Raw genomic sequence first — 20,156 nt, forward strand, 5'->3', positions numbered from 1 at the left:
ATTATTTGAAGCAATATATTTAATGTGAAGGTTTTACTTTTTTTGTTGTTGTTTTTTGTTTTTCGAGACAGAGTTTTTCTGTGTAGTTTTAGGGCCTGTCCTAGATCTCGCTCTGTAGCCCAGGCTGGCCTCGAACTCACGGAGATCCACCTGGCTGTGCCTCCGGAGTGCTGGGATTAAAGGCGTGTGCCGCCGCCGCCGCCACCACCACCTGGCTAACTATTCTTTTTTTTTTTTTTTTTTGGTTTTTCGAGACAGGGTTTCTCTGTGTAGCTTTGCGCCTTTCCTGGAACTCGATTTGGAGACCAGGCTGGCCTCGAACTCACAGAGATCCGCCTGGCTCTGCCTCCCGAGTGCTGGGATTAAAGGCGTGCGCCACCACCGCCCGGCCCTGGCTAATTATTCTTTTAAGACAGAACCCAGGCTGTTCTTGAACTCATGATCCTCCAGAGGCTGGCTGTGGATGTACTTTAATATGTTGTATGTGATTGCAATGAGGCTTTCCATAAAGAGTAAGCCTGGAAACCGCCTCTTCTGCAGAGCTTGTCCTGTCTCCAACCCGCATCTGAATGCCATTGTCTTCCTCTTTAACCAGGCATCCTTCTTGGCGATAGGGTTCAAAGCAGAACTTTACTCCTGACAGCGTTCATAGAGCCCACAGTCTCCTTTTCTTTCCAGAGTTTTTGTTTGTTTTTATTTTTGAGACAGGGTCTCCTTATGTCGCTGTGGCTGTCCTTGAACTCATGCTAGCTCTGTGCTCGTAGAGATCCTCTTGCCTCTGCTTCCTGCGTGCTGGGATTCAAAGGATGCACCACCATACCTGGCTCTTTCCTTCACTTTAACCTCAACTGGAACCAAAGACAGGCGCTATTCCTGAGGAGAACCTAGATACGGGTTCACTTAGAACATCTGCTGCCAGCTGTGTCTGGTCTCTAGGAGAGGCCGGGAAAGGCTGAGTGGGGATGAGGCAGGCTGGGGGAGGCAGGTGGGTCTTCATAGACAAATACATGAACTAAAGCAGATTTCCGCTGAACAAGCACATGGCTGCTGCTGAGGGCCCCCTGAACTCCACCATCTAGATTTGGAACCTCTGTGTCTCCATTCTTTCTAACCCTGTAGTCAAGGATGACCATGAACTTCCTGATCCTCCTGCCTCTGCCTTCCAGCTGCTGGGATCAGAGGCGTGTGCCACCATGCCTTTTGTTTTTCTGAGCTGTCCTACTAATCACTTGAATATCAGATACCTATTTGTGTTTGATTAAATAGACTTTCTAACCTACTGCGTGCCAGGCACTGATAACAGCCTCCTGGCTTGTTGACTCCCACAGTCAGTGACCCCACTCGAGCAATCCGAGGGCCTGGTTCCAAAGATGAGTCGGGGGAGTTGGAGGGAGAGGCTTTCGGCAATGAGACAGGAGACTTAACCAACCTCTATTTTATTAAAAACTAACAGTATGGGGACTAAAAGAAAGAGAATGGTGTTTCTCAAAGTTCTAGGGCAACTTTGCAACACCTGACGTGTGTTTCAAGGCACCAGCTGGGAACCTGCATTTGGAACGAGTCCCTGTGAGGGTTTTAGTGACCCGGAAGTTGGAGACTCACTAAGGGTTGGAGCGGGAACCGGAGCCGCCCCATCCTTCTGGCTTTGTAGGGATCCAGGGAGTGACTGGCTGGACATTTTGCGGACAAGCTCAGCTGGCTCCTCTGAGGGTTCCTGGCATTCCTTTCTTTGGATTGCTGAGGCACTGAAAGAGCTAATATGGTGACAAGTTGGGTAGCACCTGAGACAAGGCCCATGCAGCCCACCCAGAGCATGGGGACAAATCCAGAGCTGAGCTCAGACTTGACTTGAATGCAGAAATGCTTAGCATGACATTTCTGCTGAATCTTAGGGGTTCGGCCTCTCCTCTTTTGAGTCTACATCTTGTCTTACTTCACAGGGTGTTTCCTCTCCCCTCCTTTCAACCTTATTTGTTACTCTCTATCCCTTCCCCATCTGCTCTAATCTCCTTCGCAGACACCAAGTTCTAAGCCTTCTGAGTCTGTGCTCCGAGGCCTAGGTAGGCACGAGAGCAGCGTATGCTGTGGCTGTGCAGGAGCGGCTCTGAGCAGGGGAAGGGCAGGACTGTTAGAGCTTCCCAAAAGGCAGAAAGCACTGTCGTGTGCTGACACAGCTCCCCTCAGCCTGCCAGTCAGAGAGCCCAGGAGCTCTCTCTCTCTGCTGGTCAGGCAGAGCAGAGACCTCAGAGAAGGGGGCCTGCAAGGCTTCGAAGGACACCATCTTGGCATCTGGGCACAACACGGGAACCTCCTAAAAAGACACAGGGAGCTGCCCAACCTGGGGTGCCAGTGCAGACAGAAGCAGGGCTCTGCGTCTGTCCTGGGACTGTGGTAAGTCGGATAAACTCCTGGAGAGTTGTGAAAGGGGGGGAAAACTGTCTTCACCTAAATTCTCTTACAAGGAGAGAAAGCTGTCTTTGCTGGGAACAATATTTTGGTAAGTGCTTCAGCCTGCGGCTGAGATCCCAGCGGAGGATCAGGGGTGGGTGGGACAGCTCTGCTTGAGACATGAAGGATCTTAGAATTTTTATACCACAGAGTGTGAGCAAAAGATGGAAAAAAAAAAAAAAGAAAGAAAAGAAAGGAAGGTGCCGTTGGGTGCTGTTCACTCTGACTCTCTTTCCCCATCAACCTTTCTTTGGTTGTTCTTTGTGTAGGGGATGTACGTGCTCACGTGGGCGTGTGGATGTATGTGTGGTACGTGTGTGAGCGCCTGGGGAGGCCAGAGGTTGACATCGAGTGTCTCACTTGTTCTCTGCTTTATGTTTTGAGTCAGGGTCTCTCACTGAACCTGGAGCTCATCAATTTGACTAGGCTAGGGAGGCTGGCCAGTGAGCTCCAGGGACCTAGCTGTCTCCACCTCCTGGTGCTGGGATTACAGACGTGTGCTGCCACACCTAGCATCTGATGTAGGTGCTGGGGCTCTGAGCTCAGGTCCTTATGCTTGTGCAGCAGCCCTCTCCTGACTGAGTCGTCACCCCAGCCGCTGTCTCCTTTCATTTTTGGAAAGATCCTAATGCCCCAAATGCCTCGAGTCAAGTATAGTATGTACACTGATGTTTATCCGGGCATTTATATATGGGAAGAACGAAGGGGTGGGCCTCAGATTCCCCCAGAGACTGGGCAAAGCCAGGGCCATGCCAGGAGTACAGAGACAGACACTGGAGGAGCCAGCTAGTGAAGGGGCCAGCAGAGGAAGGCTTCACTGAGCGGGCTCCTTCAGTGGCTTCTCTTCGCTACAGATCTTTCTGGGACAGAGTCAGGTCCACTAGCAGCAGATGAGATGAACAAGGTCCCTTGAAAGAGCCTTGAGTCTCCAGTGGTGATGTCTTCAAGCCAAGAGAGACAAAGGAGGTAACCTGTTCTAACCAGAACAGCTTTCTGCTAGCCCACTGGGTTCCGAGTCCTGCTGCTTTTCTCTCTGCCGCTGTCCCAGGCTAGCCTTAAACTGGAGGTCCTCCTGTCTGGGCCTCCCGCGTGCTGGGATGTAGGTGTGCGTCCCCACACCTGGTCCTCAGCTGCTCTCCCCAGTGACGGTTCTTTGAGGCAGTCAGGAAATGAAATCCCCACAGACGGGCTCAGCCCCAGGTCTTAGGTCCATCCCACAATTCTTGGTTTCCCTCAGCCTCTGCCCTTCCACCTGTTACTCTAGCTCTAGAACAACCCTAGACTAAGGGCAAGCTGGGGCACCCGAGAAAGCCGTGGAAAACCCAGGAGCACACGCAGAGGTAAAACTCGTACAGCAACCCAAGTACTGCGGAAAGTCCCATGAGAGACTGAAGCACTATTGTTTCAGGACCCAAGCTGATGGCCAGTCAATGGATGAGGCAGGGAGGTGTTTCTTCTCTGGTGTGGTAAAATAACTGGGTCCAGGACTAGTGTTTGGGAAGAGAGTGCCTGAGTTGTTGGGTAGAACCAGTGCACCCTTGATGGACAGGTCTCCTTGAATCCAGGTCACACACCCCACCCTCACTCCTTACCGAGTCTTGAAGGACATCAAGCCTCTGTGGTAAGAATGCTCATCCCCGGCCAATAGCCTGGGGATGTCTGGATATCCCCCTAGTTGGTCCCAGGACAGGCTTGCAGGGGTCTTCTTTTCTATTGGGTGGCTTGAAGAGGCCACATCGGTCTTCCATACGGCTTCCATCTGGTTCCCTTGTTGGCTGGGAGTGGGAGAGCACAGACAGTATCAGGACAGACAAAGAGACGTGGGAACAGGCCGAGAAGCCCCAAGGTCCAAGACACAGGCCTCTGTGTCACCCTAACCTCCCCAACAGGCCCTATGACTTAGTTCCTGAGGCTCCCCTTCTAGGCACATGCCCTGGGGCTGAAGCTCTGAATCAGGTCCCACTGGGGTAGGTGTTCACGGGAATCATCGTGGCTGCCCAGAGGCTCACTATGTCTGAACCTGGAGGCCACACAGTGGGGAAGAATTGGGCTTGTTTACATACAGACCAATGGTAGATACTGGGTCAATACACACAGGGTAGAAATAAAGGGTTTTCCCTGTATTTTCTCAGGGTCAGTCAGGCTGCGCCTCAAAACCACACATTGCCATACACATTCTGTCTCTGGATCCGAGCCCAGAGCCTGTCAGGGCAGCCGAGCAGACCGGACTTGAAGCCAGGGAGGCGATGTTTGCTGTGTCCTCGCTCGCTGCTGCTTCCCCAAGCTAGCTGTCCCTGCTCCCTCTGCCCTCTCATCCTGCTGGCTGTCGTCCCTCAGCCTGCCAACACCTACCCAGCTATCCACAGAGGCACAGATTCCCGGTGCTGCTTGGGTGGCGGGGGTTGCTTGTTGGTGGCGCCATTGGAGCGGACTCTCTGGAGTAGGACTGGAGGTGACTTGCATTTCCCTGGCTTTGCGGCAGGGAGGACCACAGGGCTGTTCAGGTGGATGTTCCACTCTTGCTTGAGCTAGAGGAGCCAGCAGAGGGCCATCAGGAAGGTGGGAAGAGGGGCCTCTCTAGGATGGCAGGAGGCCTTGCCTGATTGTCACTGACCCCACTGGGCTCTGGGCTGAGGCGAGGCAAAGGCCCTTTGACTCTAAACCAGGGTCCCCAGCACATGACACTTGCTGGGGTAGTTCCTACTTTCTCTTTTGTTGTAAAGAATCTGGACAGTGGATGAAACAGAAGGAAGAAAACTGAAGGAAGCCAGGCCGTAGAACACTGGTGGCACTCACAGGCAGGGCCCCAGCACAGTGGCCTTCTGCTCTCAGACCCAGCTGTGAAGCTGGGCATGGAGCTGGAGGGCCTCACAGTATTCTTTACACAAACACTTGCCATTTTCAAAAGGCTGCTGCCCCAGGAGGAACAGACCCCAGGAAATAATCAAACTGAGGGCTGAAATCAATGAAATAGAAACCAAGAGAACAATACTAAGAATCAATGAAACAAAGAGTTGGTTCTTTGAAAAAAATCAACAAGACAGACAAACCCCTAGCCAAATTAACCAAAAGGCAAAGAGAGAGAGAGCACCCAAATTAACAACATCAGATGAAAAGGGAGACATAACAACAGACAACGAGGAAATCCAGAGAATCATCAGGTCATATTTCAAAAACCTATACTCTACAAAATTGGAAAATCTGGAAGAAATGGACAATTTTCTGGGTAGATACCACATACCAAAGTTAAATCAAGACCAGATAAACTATTTAAATAGACCAATAACCCCTAAAGAAATAGAAACGGTCATCAAAAGTCTCCCAACCAAAAAAAGCCCAGGACCAGATGGTTTCAGTGCAGAATTCTACCAGATTTTCAAAGAAGAGTTAATACCAATACTCTTCAAATTGTTCCACACAATAGAAACAGAAGGAACATTACCAAACTCTTTTTATGAGGCTACAGTTACCCTAATACCCAAACCACACAAAGATGCAACAAAGAAAGAGAATTACAGACCAATCTCCCTCATGAACATTGATGCAAAAATACTCAACATACTGGCAAACTGAATCCAAGAACACATCAAAAAAATTGTCCACCATGACCAAGTAGGCTTCATCTCAGGGATGCAAGGATGGTTCAACATACGAAAATCTGTCAATGTAACTCACCATACGAACAAAATGCTGCTGCATAATAGTTCAGCCTTTCTTTCAGACTCTGTTTACGGTTACTCCCGTGTACACACATGTGAGTGCCACGGGGGGCATGTGGCAGTCAGAAGACAACTTCATGGCGTCGGTTCTCTTTTCTCCCTTTATGTGTGTTCCAGGGATCAGACTGAGGTTGTCTGAGCCTCTTGCGGCCCTCATGATTTCATTTTCTGCCTAGCTGTCCACATGCTAGGATTTCAGGCATACAGCAGCATGGCCCGTTGTCTCCGTAGCTCACCCGTTATAAAGAATGCTACAGTGGCTTCATTTCTCCTGTGCACACACCGTGTTTATTGTCTCGTGCGTTCAGGGAGGCTTCAGTCCCTCAGAGTCATTGTACTGTCTCTTAGCTGAGACAGAGCTACACCAGAGCAGAGGTGAGTAGAACCTTCAAGGTCCAACTCTAATGACTTACTTCGTCTAGCCTGACCTCACTTCCTGAAGTCTCCAAGGCCTTCAAAACAGTGACACAGACTGGACACTGAAAATTCAAAACATGAGCCTGTGGGGGACGTTTTAAATTCAAACCATAACTACCCAAAAGAGAGATGGCTGGGTCCTCTGGGGATTCCAATGTCAGCTTCTTTAGGAACTTGTACACTGCGTCCTAAGGGCTGCAACCAAACCTCCATCTTCACCCACAGTGTACAAGGGATCTCTTTTCTCCCCACCGCTGACTAACCTCAGATTACCTTTCTTTCCTGCCGTAGCCCAGTCCCTCCAAAGAGGAGCGCCTGTGATTTGCTACAGCGTGCATGCTAAGTGAAATAAGCCAGATGCAAAAAGAAAGTATTATACAATCTCACACTTAGCTGTGGAATCTAATAGAGAAAAATTCAAATATATAGAGGTAAAAAAATAAAGCAGTGGTTACCAAAGTTGGGACGTGGATCAGGAAGTGGGAGGATGTAGACCAAAGGACACAGAGTAGAAAGCATGAGTGAACAGCTCCAGTTGTAACTCCCTGCAGGGACCAAGATGTTCTAAAGAGGGACACTTGCACCCCACATTTTATCAGATTCTTGAAAAATGGTCCCCAAGGAACTAGAATCCCCCAGGAACCTAGTGCAAGGGGAACAGGAAAGCTAAAGCCCCAGTGCCCCTCCCACCCCAAGAGGAGCTTGCCTCCCAGGAGGAGCTTGCCTCCCATAGAACTGATGACTGGCAGGATACAGCAGGAGGTAAACACTGATGGGTCTGTGATGGGATCCGCAATGGGATTGCATCTTTATCACATAATTCCATAGACCTCTTGCCTCTGTTTCTACCTAACCCATTCCTTCCTTCCTTCCTTCCTTCCTTCCTTCCTTCCTTCCTTCCTTCCTTCCTTCCTTTCTTTTCTCTCTCTCTCTCTCTTTCTCTCTCTTTCTTTCTTTCTTTCTTTTTTCTTAAGGGATTTTGACTTAGGAAAATGCAGGATTCATGGCTTCTACATGGACAGGAAATTTCAGGACTAGCCAGTATGAGCAGGGTTGGGGTTTTCTTTAAAAATGCCAGCAGGAGGCAGAGGCAGGCAAATCTCTAAGTCTGAGGCCAGTCTAGTCTACAGAGTAAGTTCCAGGACAGCCAGGACTACACAGAGAAACCTTGTCTTGAAAAACCAAAAAAAAAAAAAAAAAAAGACATTCAAGCAAAGAAGAAAAACATACCCAAAAGCATAGATGTAGGTCTCAAAGAGTCAGTTTATTCAAAAGACATTTTAAATGTAGATTTTAAGCAGGGGAGTTAAGAGAAAAAAATGAGATCTACCCAGGAAGCACACAAGCTTCTCAAGGGAAAGTTTCAGTGAAGTGTCCTAGCATTAGCCATGAATACTATTTTGGTGACTCTCAAGTTACATCTCGAAGGGTTGCTAAGAACAACCCCCCATTTTTTTTCCCAAGACAGGGTCTCTCTGTGTAGTCCTGGCTGTCCTGGAACTCGCTCTGTAGACCAGGCTGGCCGTGAACTCACAGAGATCCACTTGCCTCTGCCTCGGGAGTGCTGGGATTAAAGGCGTGCGCCGCCACCACCGCCCTGCTCTCTAAATGTTTTAATTAGCATTATGATTTGTGTGAGGCTTCATCCACAGCTCTGCTGGGGGCATACAGGCCACAGGTTAGCTGTCCCGGGGGTCCCCGGGGCCAGCAGATCACACCTGAGCTACTACTGTATAATTTAAGAAGATGTGCTAGAACTCAAGGACTTAAGTCTCTAAATTGAAATGGCTGACTAAATGCTCAATAAAGTCAACTGACACTGTCAAACAGTGTGGACACAGAGATCCTGTCAGCTGAGGGAAGGAAGACAGGCAGAAGCCAGAGAAGCAGAACTCAGGACGGTCTGGGGCTCTACGCAGCATCAAAACCGACAAGGCGCTGAGTGGAGCCTGCAAACCGCCAGGGAAGACGAAGCCTGCTTTGGCTTCCATGAGTAGACGCCTATCAGCTGGAAGTGAGGACAGACCCTGGGTAAAGACCCTCTCAAGACCCACATGGTAGCTGTGGAGGTGCTTGTCATGACCGCCTGCTGACCCGAGTTTGACCCCAGAACCCACATTGGAAGGGGACACACGCGCACACGGAATAACACAGTTTTTGAAAAGGGGCACTTTCAGGCCACCACGGTCTCCCAGCATTCACCCTCCACTGCGTTCCCTGTCAGGAAGTGCCTGGAAGAAAAGGTCTAGTGAAACAAGGAAGGACGCGTAGGCCCCTGCAAGGGGGCGGAGAGACCCCCTTGTGCCTCAGGCCTGGAGGGCAACCAGAGCTGAAGGGAGCAGGGAGAGTCCCAGTTCCACGGAGGGACTGCAGGGCTCAGCTCCCCCAGCCCCAAGCCCTTCCTTTCTACAGTTTTGGGAAGGGCCCTTCTCACACACCTCCCTGTATTCACCCACTGGACAGCGGCCTTCCCTCATACTCCAGCCCAGAGGCTCTCACCCGCCAGCCCCCATGCTGCTCCACCTGACTGGACAGGTGGCAGGGCAGGAGGCCCACCTTCGAGAACATGGTGGCCATGTTTTGCAGGTACTCCTGGTGCTTCTCTTCCAGGTCCTTCTGTCTGTCTGTCCAGACCTGCAGCCTGAGGTTCTGCTGGCGGTCGATGTTCTCGAGGAACACATAGAGGCTCTGGGCCTTATAGGTGACCCTCATCTGTCGAGTGGCTCCTATGTGTTTGATGACTTCTTGTCTGGGAAGAGAGAGAAGGGACTTAGCTGGTAGAGAGACTTCCTCTTTCCTCCCAGTCGGTTGGCTTGAGCGAGGCCTCCACTTTGTGAATTCTTGAGAGGGAAACGAGGAATGGGTCTCTGAGAATGAGCAGAAAGCTGGAAGGTGGTGTGAGGGGAGGGACCCCTAGGCTGGAAAGGAAAAGTCACGCCAGTGGTAGGGAATATACTGAGTGAAGGTCAGGATAATAGGGGTTGGAGATGCGGAGAGTGGGTTTGGAGGAGAAGCCCACCGTAAGGAAAACAATGTATAGATGTTGTACCTCCTACGCCTTGGAGTGTTGTCCGAGGCCTGACACCAAACAGCCTTTGTTAGTCCCCTTTCCCAAGAGACCTGGGGGCGTCCCCCATGGTTTTTCTGTCCACATTCTTTATCTGTCCCTGGGTTTTGGCTCTACCCTGTTTTGCAGTGGGTATGGGTGGGTGCTGGGTGTCTGCTGTGTGGGTATGGGTGGGTGCCGGGTGGGTGTCTGCTGTGTGGGTGTGGGTGGGTGCCGGGTGGGTACCGGGTGTCTGCTGGGCACCTACCTGAGGCTCTGGAAACGTCTGTAGTGGATGTACTTCTTGCACAGGTTCTGCAGCCTGAGGACGCTCAGTTCCATGGCAATGGCAGTGACTTCTAGGGCCTTGCTGCGTAGGTACTGTGGCAGTGCCAGCTCTGATTCCGTGCTACCCAGGATCTGCAGGTTCTTCAGCTGCCCCCCCATGTCTATGTGGTACACCTTGTCCTTCGGGGTTACTGGGGCTTTCTGTAAAGCAGGCCGGGCCACCCTTCGGATGGACGTCCCCGTGACGGGGAAAGAAGCACATTTTTTGGGTTTAGTTGAAACCTGGCGGGACCGTGGCGTTTGTATCAACTCGGTTGAACTCAGGATCCTCTGATTTCCCTGGCCAGGCTGCTGGGTGTGTGCAGACATGGGTAAATGGGACCTCCTGCTCTGGCGAGCAGACTGTGCCCGGCACGGGGGAGACGCTGACGATGGTTCTGACTTCTCCAGGTTCCTCCACCGGCTGGTGGGCGTGAAGATCAGCTTCTCCGAACCTCCCTTCCGCTCCCCGGCGGCCTTCCTGGCGCTCCGTGCCTCCTCTTCTGGCTGGGTGAGTCTCTGCCACTGCCGCCTGGCAGCCTCCTCCGCCTCCCACTGCCGCGCCTTCTCCTGGTGCTCCTGCTCCAGCAGGGTCCACTTCTTCTGCCGCTGCAGCCACATCTCCTCCTCCTGCAGCCACTGCTGCCTCCTGGTCTCCCAGCCCAGCTCTTCCTCCCAGTGCTCCATGTGGCTCTCCAAAAGCGTCCTCCTGGAGCTCGCTGGGGACGGGTGGTCCTCTCGGTCTTTGCCTCCGTGTTCTGGGGCCTCTTCCGCCCGTGTTTCCCACTGTGTTGGGAACTGGAGCGCCTCTGAGTGGAGCAGCACAGGCTCCAGGCGCTCGGCGTGGTCAGGGAACACAGCTTCGACCCTGGAGTCTGTGGCCGCGGTGGGGAGCGGCTGCTGGGCGGGTGGTGTGCTGCTGTCCCAGGCCTTGGCCAGGTGGCTTTGGGAAAGAGGTGAGAACAACAGTTCTTCCTCCTTGAGCTCCAGCTGGGGTTCTTCCAGGGCTGTATCTTTGTTTGGAAGGGTCCCTTTCTCAGGGGTTTCCTCTAGTCCACCAGCGGTCTGAACGGTCTTCAGCTGGAATTCCAGGGCATGCTTTATTGTGAGGAGGTCATGGTATTTGCCCCCTAGAACCTTTACCTGCTTTAGCAGAGCGTCCCTTTTGCTCTCGAGGACTTGGATGGATTTCTGGAAGTACAGCCTCTGGCTTTGGAGCTCTTTGGTCATCTCCCCCTGCAAACATCTGTATTTCAACTCCAGACTCCTGTTCTCCTTGTGCTGGAGGATCAAGGCCTTGTTGAGGTTCTCCACGACAGTGGACATGTATCTGATGGCCTTGACCTCCCCTTTGTTGAACATGGTGGAGTCAAGGAGCTCCTGCAGCATGGACTTCACCTCGGAGACCTTTGTGCAGGTGGTATTCTTGTCTTGGAGCATCTGCTCTGGGCTCAGCGGCTGAGGGAGGAGGGCGGACTTCTGCGGTCTTTTCTCCCGCCAGTCCTGCCAGAAGTTATGTTTGGATGCTGGAAGAGATGGAGGAGAAGGGCAGGAAGCCCACTAGGAAAGAAGTGGACCAATGCTCCAGACCTTGCCGAGCCAGAATTCTTACCCACCCCTCTTTGGCATGGGCACCAATAAGGAGCTGGCACTGTGAGCCAGAGAGGTGTTATGAGGAGACACCCCTGAGCAATCCTGAGATTGCTTCGGGCTTAGCCTTAGGTCTACCAACTGCATGCACAGCACCTGTAGAGCCAGAAGGGCCTGGACCAGCTGCCAGGCTCCACTCAGTTCAACCTACCCCTCACAAGGAGTTACTTTTCTAATCTTGCTCCTTCCCAGCTCCCAAATTCATGTTTGGCTCCTTAATGCTGACTACCCAAACCTCTCAACCCCACTTACAAGTCTCCTTTTCCTCTTCTGTTACCTCTGAACTGTGCATATAGAGAATCTGTTACAACCGTTCACAGGTTATTATTGTGTTAATAACTGTCTTTGGCCAGCGCTCGTGGCACGCGCCTTTAGTCCCAGCACTCGGGAGGCAGAGCCAGGCAGATCTCTGTGAGTTCGAGGCCAGCCTGGTCTACAGAGCGAGATCCAGGACAGGCACCAAAACTACACAGAGAAGCCCTGTCTCGAAACAAAACAAAACAAACAAATGAACAAAAAATAACTATCTTTGCCTACATTGGGGGGGGGGATCACATTGGCCCATCATCCCAAGAGAATACAGTAAGCACAGAGCATGTGTGCTATGTGCAACCCCAGTGACAGATCTCAGCTCTTCCAGGACTGGCCGTGGTCATACATCTTTGTACCTACTCTGTGTAGGACTGATGGAACAATCGTTTTGGAACATCTTCTCAAACGTCACTGGCAAAGAAAGCAGCGGCTGACTTTGGATGCAAGGCACGGGCCACGGTGCTTGAGTGACACTGCGCTCGGTCTAGCATCTTGCTGGCCTTGTCAGATGAGCCGTAGGACCCCGGGGTCCAGAACTGAGACTAAGTCTCTTGGATCCAAATCTAATTAATAACATTTGCCTTGGGTACATTTCCTAACTTCTTTGTGCCTCAGTTTCCTCGTTAGAAAAATGGGAAGCACCATAGATTCTAATTCTTAGGATTTAGAGTGTACATATTTGAGGCCAAGTAAAGTTCTAAAGTAAATGCTCAATAAACAAGCCCCACGAGTTTAAAAAAAAAAAAAAAGATAGGGCTTTTGCCCTTTAAGAGTTTACACTGTCAGGCTGAAGAGATGGTCACTTGTAAAGCCCTTACTGTGTAAACGTAAGAGCCGAAGTCTAGATCCCCAGCACCAAGATAAACAGCTGGACACACTGGGCACACCTATAACCCCGTGACTGGAGAGACAGAGACAGGGGGATTCCTGGGCTTGCTAGTCAACCAGTCTAGCCCACAGGAAAGCTCTAGGTTCAGTGAAAGACTGTCTCAAAAAATAAGATGGAGAGTGGTTGAGAAAGACCCTCAATATTAAACTCTGGCCTACACACAAACAAACCACACAAATTTACACTCTTGAAGGAAAATAAGTATACAACTAACTACTTCAAAACATGATGTAGTGAAGAAATGGGACGGATAGTCTCCGTTTTCCATTTCTTCCTCCTGTAACATTCAACTTCACTTCATTGTTTTTCTTTTGAAACAGGGTTTTTCTACATAGCCCTGGCTGTCCTGGAACTCACTCTGTAGACCAGGCTGGACTTGAGCTCAGAGACATCCTCCTGCCTCTGCATTCCAAGTACTAGGATTAGAGGCATGAGCCACCATACCTGGCTTCAACATCACTTAATTGATAATGATAATGAACTTGTCCAAGAGAATTCATGGAAATGTTCATGTTAGCTACTGTTAATTAAGCCTGGCATATTCCAAACGTGGTCAGACATTTCATACCCCACGCACACCTCTTCCCAACCCTGAGGGTAGATAATATCCTCTTCATTTTACATATGAAGAAACAGATTCATAGAGATAAAATAAAGATGTCCAGCTGGGCCATGGTGGCACATGCCTTTAATCCCAGCACTCGGAAGGCAGAGGCAGGTGAATCTCTGTGAGTTCGAGGCCAGCCTCTTCTACAGAACTAGTTCCAGGACAGCCATGGCTACACAGAGAAACTTTGTCTCGAAAAATACAAAACAAAAACAAAAAGCCCAAAGCCATACAGCCCAAAATTGTTAGATGTGGGATTCAAAGGGAAATCTGTCTCACTCCGAAGCCACGCTCTTGAGTGAGACCAATCAAAGCAAGGGGCTGGGCTTTGTCCCCAGTTTTCTTGTGGCCCTTCTGTTCTCTGAGCTTCAGGGCTCTCATCTACAAAATGCAGGAGGTAATCTCAGAGCAGTCTAGTGTGGACAGGATAAAATTCTGAGGTTTAGTCAAGCTGGAGACTGACCGGCTTAGGAGAATCCAGAATTGGGAATGCTCTAGAGGGACTTCCAACCAAAGCTTATCAAACCCTGGCTTGGCAGCTGGCTTAAGAGCGAGGGAAGGATGTTCTCCAAGCTCTGCCTATAAATTGCAGCTTTCCTGGCCTTTAAGCCTTGTTTCTCAGAACCCCCATGAGGCCACAGCTCCAGGAAGCCCTCGAAGGCCCATTTTCACCTCACTCCTACCTATATCTTAAAAAAACAATTTTTTTTGAGATTTTTTTTTTTTTTTACTTTATAGGTATGGGTGTTTTTGGTCTGTGCACCATGTGCATGCAGTGCCCATAGATGCCAGAAGAGGGCGTCAGACACCCTGGAACTGGAGTTACAGACATTTGTGAGCTGCTGTCTGGGCGCTGGGACTCGAACCCAGGTCCTCTGGGAGATCAACCAGGGCAGTCAGTGCAGCTCAGAGCAGCTCTGTGACCAGTGTTTAGTCCAACACCCCAGCTCTGCATCCTGGCTTCCCACTCTGCTGCATGTGTGCTATGGAGGAAGAGGAGGATCAGAAGCCCCTACACACTGTCCTGAGACCTCCTCCCCTGAGATGGCATCCAGCCCGTCCCCACTCAGCTCTCCTCCTGGATGCTCCAGGAACCTACTTTGTGTCCTTTTCTTTTGTTCTTCAATGAGAGTGGAGCAAAGGGAGATGAGAGACTCGATGCCTCCTTTGGTGGCCATGAGGGAGAGAGGCAACACTTTCTCCATCACCTCGATCCATTCGTCCAGGGCTTCCTCTTCCTCCGCGCTCCTCCTGTCCTTCATCTCATAGCTCAGACTGTCACCTGGACGGGGTGGGGGCCCAGGCTGAGAAGTTTGCCCTCTGGGGACCCCCATGGAGCCCTACAGCAGACCCAAGGGTGGACTGGTTTCTTGGGACACTAGCTATTGGGCAGATCTCTTCCTTGAGCGTCGGTTTCCTTCCCTGAAAAAGGGTTGGAAGAGGACTGAGTCGGGTAATCTGTGTGCAGTGAGTGGTTGACTCCAGGCCTGCCATGCAGAAGTGCGGCAGACGGAGAGACCGCAGCCAAAGTGAGGCGCAGCCCGGCACACGGCTGGTTAACCTGCGCCTGTTGCGCCATCTAGCGTCTGGACCACCGAGTGGGTTAAGTAGAAGCAAGCGCATTTGTTGTGCTTGTTTGTCTGCCGGCTTGAGGTAGAGTCTCACTAGGCAGGCTAGGCTGCTGTGCGTGTGCGTGTGTGTGTGTGTGTGTGTGTGTGTGTGTGTGTGTGTGTGTGTGTGTGTGTAGCCCAGAGGTGACAGTGGAGTGTCTCCTCTCACTGAACCTGGAACTGAACCATTTTTGCTAGGCTGGCTGCGACCCACCTTTCTCCACTCCCCAGCGCTGAGGGTACAGGCACATACTGTTCTGGGAGTCTGAACGTAGGTCCTCAAGTGTGCACAGCAAACACCTGTCCACTGGGCCACCTTCCCAGCCCCGTGTGTGATGATCAGTCTGGACTGGATTGATGGAACCGCACCTCTGGGCAAGTGCATTTCCAGAGGGATCGGATCATGAGGGTTCTGACCTAACCAGTAGCTTATTCCATTGACAGATTCGAAATGTACGTGGACTGTTGTGGGGGGTGATGGGAGACCGAGTTGGAGAAAGTGGGGGTGTGCCTTTAAACGGTATGTCTTGACCCTGGCCTCTTCCTGTTCTCTGAGTTCCCGCTGCCTGAGTGGAGAACCTCCTCTATCACAATCCCACTGTCACCATGACGACCTGCCTGGCCTTGGGCCTAAAGTGATAATAGGGTCAAGAGACCATCACTGACACCTCTGAAGCCAGGAGCCAAAATGAACCCTTTGTCCTTTCTTTCTCCCAGGTATTTGCAGGAGCAACAAAGATCTGACTGAGACAGCCCTTGGGGGGAGGGGGGACAGTTTGCGCGCTGTGATGTGAGTGGTAGAATCCATCGCTGGGGAAGAAGTGTTACAGTGGGTCCGACCTAACCCCCACCCACGCCCACCACCCCCATGCCCTTCCTCACAAGTGCTGACCTAGGTGGAGAAAGGAAACGCCTGGGCCAGCAGGGACCAGCGTCTTGGGGGAAAGCACCAGCTCTCAGCACCACACCCAGCCTGCAGACTCACCCCAGTCTCCCAGCCAGCGGAGGATCTCATACAGGTGTTTCTCCTTAGCCTTAGCATCTTTGGAGAAAGAGGCAATTTTCTCCAGCAAGATGAATCTCTTCTTGCCTTTTTGCTCTGGTTGGAGAGGTTTTGCCTTTTCCTTTAAATCATATCCCAGTTCTTCCTGGAAGCGATTGATGGCACAATTGACATTGTCCAAGATGTCCGAGAGCTGGGTGGAAATATCCTGTATGGGTGGGGGCAGGGCAGCAGATGGCAGAGGTTAGGAGTCTAGATCTTGGGGTCAGTTGTCTATGTCTTAGCAGCATGGTCTCAGACAAGTTGCTAAACTCCAGATCCAGGGTTTTCTCACTGGTAAAGTTTAGCTCATTATAGTCCTTAATGTCAGGCTTTCAGGAGAGTGGCATGAGTTGATATTGTGAAGTGTTTAGAACTGTGCCCTGAACAGAGAGAGAGCATTGGCTCTTACCATTTTAATCATTAAGCTCAGTGACACTAAAGATCCACAGTGAACACACCTTCAGAATTTCAGAACTTGCTGGGGATATCTGGAATTTCACAACTCAGAGGCAACATGGAAAGAAAAAAACAAAACAAAACACCCAAGAAACAAAGCAAACCCCCCAAAAACAGAATCCCAAAGAAACGCTCTGGATCAAAGGTTCAAGAATGTGTCCGAGCCGGGCGGTGGTGGCGCACGCCTTTAATCCCAGCACTCGGGAGGCAGAGCCAGGCGGATCTCTGTGAGTTCGAGGCCAGCCTGGTCTCCAAAGCGAGTTCCAGGAAAGGCGCAAAGCTACACAGAGAAACCCTGTCTCGAAAAAACCAAAAAAAAAAAAAAAAAAAAAAAAAAAAAAAAAAAAAAAAAAGAATGTGTCCGAGAGAGAGAAAGAGAGACAGAAGTATGGTGGCCCATGCCTTTAGTCTCAGCACTCGGGAGACAGAGGCAGGGGTATCTCTGTGAATTCAAGGCCAGCCTGGTCTACAGAGTGAGTTCAAGGGCACCCATGGCTACACAGAGAAACCCTGTCTTGAAAAACCAAAAGAGGTGGAGTTGGTGAGGGCTGATCCCAGCACTCAGGGAAGGAGCCGTCGCCGTGGGACACAACCAGAATGGACCTGAGCATTCTGCCGGAAGCCGGCCCGGGGTCCAGCTGCCAATCGTGCAAGGTCCATCAACTTGGAGGTGTTGGTGAGATTGCCCTACTGATCAACCTGTTCAGCTGAGATCCATTCTGGAGAGGTCTCAGAAGCCTGCCGTCTGAGGAAACAAGATCAGCTTGTTGGCGAGTTGGCGATTGAGCAGAGCATGACCCAAGAACGCAAGAGGAGCCATCCAGCCACTGAACCAGGTCACCAGAGTCATAAGCCCACCCTACACTGACTGGGAACAGGTAAGGCCCCATCTCCAGACCAGCAGACCAGGTCTCTAACCCCTAAGCCCCAGGGGCACATTAAGTGCCCCCCCCCCCCAGCCACTGGAGCCCCAGGGACCAGGCAGCGGCCTCTTTCCCTGTCCCTTCACCAAGAAAACCATCCCATGAGACACCAACAACCACTGGAGCCATAAGCCCGCCCTGCACCAATTGGGAACAACTGCTCCCTGAGACAGAACCCTCTAACACTGATTGGATTAAGCTGCTCCCGGAGAAACAGAGCCCATCAGCACCGATTTCACCAAGAACTCCCAGTGGACCAAGACTATCAATTGGAACAAAAGAGGCACCCTCAGACACAGACACCATCTGCACTGAGCAGAGGAAGAGATGAGTAAACGCCAGTGCAAAAATACAGGCAACAACATAAAGACCTATACGACACCATCAGAACCTAGTGATTCTACACCTACAAGACCTGAACATACCAAGGCAGAAGAAGCAGAAGAAATTAATCCTAAAAATGACTTTAAGAAGATGAGCTGGGCGTTGGTGGCGCACGCCTTTAATCCCAGCACTCAGGAGGCAGAGGCAGGCGGATCTCTGTGAGTTCGAGGCCAGCCTGGTCTACAGAGTGAGTTCCAGGAAAGGCGCAAAGCTACACAGAGAAACCCTGTCTTGGAAAAGAAGAAGATGATAGAGAAGAAATAAAAATTCCCTTAAAGAGGAAATGAAAAATTCCCTTAAAGAAATGGAAGAAAACAAACAAACAAAAAATTGGAAGAAATCAAAGAAAGCCAAGAAAAAGCAATTAAACAGATGAAGGAAACAGTACAAGATTTGAAAATTGAAATCAAGACAATAAAGAAGACACAAACTGAGGAAGGCTGGAAATAGAAAATCTGACTGAACGAACAGGAACTACAGCACAACCAACAGAATGCAAGAGCTGGAACAGAATCTCTGACATTGAAGACACAATAGAGAAAATAGAGTCATCAGTCAAAGAAAACACTAAAGCCAAAAAAGTCTTAACACAAAACGTCCAGGAAATCTGGGACACCATGAAAAGACCAAACCTAAGAATAATAGGGATAGAAGAAGGAGAAGAATAGCAACTCAAAGGCACAGAAAATATATTCAACAAAATCATAGAAGAAAACTTTCCCAACCTAAAGAAAGAAATACCTATAAGATACAAGAAGCTTACAGAACACCAAATTGATTGGATCCAAAAAAAAAAAGTCCCCTCGCCACATAATAATCAAAACACTAAACATACAGAACAAAGAAAAAAATACTAAGAGCCACAAAGGAAAAAGGCCAAGTAACATATAAAGGCAGACCCATCAGAAGAATGTGTCCTCTGCTGTCCCACATCCACCACCCACATTCCACTCCATCAAGTCTGACTTAGGTGGAGATGGAGGAGACTGGGCCAAAACTGCATCAGGGTCTTATATACAAAGTGACCTGAGCCTTTGATTGCCACTGCAAGCGTTCCCAGGGAACAGTGTAGGGGATTCTAGTAGTCTGTCAACACAGTTGCCCTCCTCCCACCTTTTGGGACCCATCACTAGGCACTGACCAGGGGCTTCCTGCCCACTTATCTAGGGGCTGTTACCTTACAGCCCTGCCTTCCAGGGGCAGTTGGTCTCAGCCTACCCTACAGAAGTCAAATATAGGATGTGGACACTCTGAACTCATCTGTCTGCAAACCCAGGTTGTCAAGTATCCCAGGACCCCCAAAGGCTGGAATCTTGTGTAAACGTGAGATCAGTCCCCAGCCTCTACATCAGACCCCAACAGAAGGATGTTTCCTCATCTCTGGGGTTACCTCCTGAGTCCGAATTAGCTGGGCAGCCTCAATCTTTGAGATGATAGCCTTCACTGATGTGGGAGTCACCAAGTGTGGGGGATTGTCCTTCTCCATTCCAGATAATTCTCTCAGTCTCAAGATGCCCTGTGTCTCTTGTGCACAGGCCTGAACACACAGTACTGGCAGCTTTGGGGGTTAAGGGCCCAGGGAGGTTCCCGGGTACCCTGTGCTCAACCACAGCTCCTCTAGTAACTGCCAGATACCAGGTTCCAACGGACTCTCTTTCCTAGTGACATCATCAGTTTGACTTAAAGAATTAGAAGATTAAACTTCCGGCCATCTATCATCTCCATCCATTACCTGCTATTATTTTTACTTGACATGGTTTTTTTTTTTATTCATTAAACGTTGTGTTCCCAAACTAAATATTAATGGCAAAAAATTAGGAAGAAATGAAACTAGGAGGAATGACTTAGTTCTGTAGTTTAGATCTTGGTTCCAACAAGGTCCGTATGTGGAAGGCTCCAGTCCACAATGTGGTGTCACGGGGAGGTCATGGAACATTTGGGAGGTGGGGCCTTGTGGGGGTCCTTAGGACACTTAGAGTGCCCTTGAAGGGGGTTGTGGAACTTCAGCCCTTTCCTCCCCCTTCCTCCTTCCCTGATTCATGGTTTTGCTCCACCACGTCGGAAACAGAAGGGCTCTTTGATCACAGACTAGAATTTCCAAAATGGTGAGCCAAATAGCCTTTTCCTTTTTGAGTTAATTTTCTCAAGGATTTTGTTACAACACCAGAAGGCTGAAGAGACGCTTCCAAAGAGAACATTTGGTCTTAAAATCAGAGTCAATCAATAACTAAATGAAACTATGTTTGATTTTGCCCCACAGATCAAGGATCAATCAACACTCTTTGTTTGTTTTTGAGACAGGGTTTCTCTGTGTAGCCCTGGC

At 50.3% G+C, this 20,156-nt stretch overlaps 1 protein-coding gene across 1 annotated transcript; it reads right to left on the reverse strand.

Annotated features, from left to right (window-relative positions):
- Positions 1-1,486: 1,486 nt before the first annotated feature.
- Fam186b (family with sequence similarity 186 member B) lies at positions 1,487-19,370 on the reverse strand. The gene is made up of 8 exons (XM_052747517.1): positions 19,224-19,370; positions 16,011-16,236; positions 14,515-14,697; positions 9,899-11,483; positions 9,141-9,333; positions 4,801-4,976; positions 4,041-4,223; positions 1,487-1,754 (listed from the first exon to the last, which is right to left on the reverse strand). Exons 1-8 carry the CDS (start codon positions 19,317-19,319, stop codon positions 1,526-1,528), a joined length of 2,871 nt encoding a protein of 956 aa, XP_052603477.1. The 5' UTR covers positions 19,320-19,370; the 3' UTR covers positions 1,487-1,525.
- Between the last annotated feature and the right edge of the window lie 786 nt (positions 19,371-20,156).

The sequence above is a fragment of the Peromyscus californicus genome, unplaced genomic scaffold (assembly GCF_007827085.1).
Source record: "Peromyscus californicus insignis strain IS unplaced genomic scaffold, ASM782708v3 Scaffold_20__1_contigs__length_68692818, whole genome shotgun sequence".
Lineage (NCBI taxonomy): Eukaryota > Metazoa > Chordata > Mammalia > Rodentia > Cricetidae > Peromyscus > Peromyscus californicus.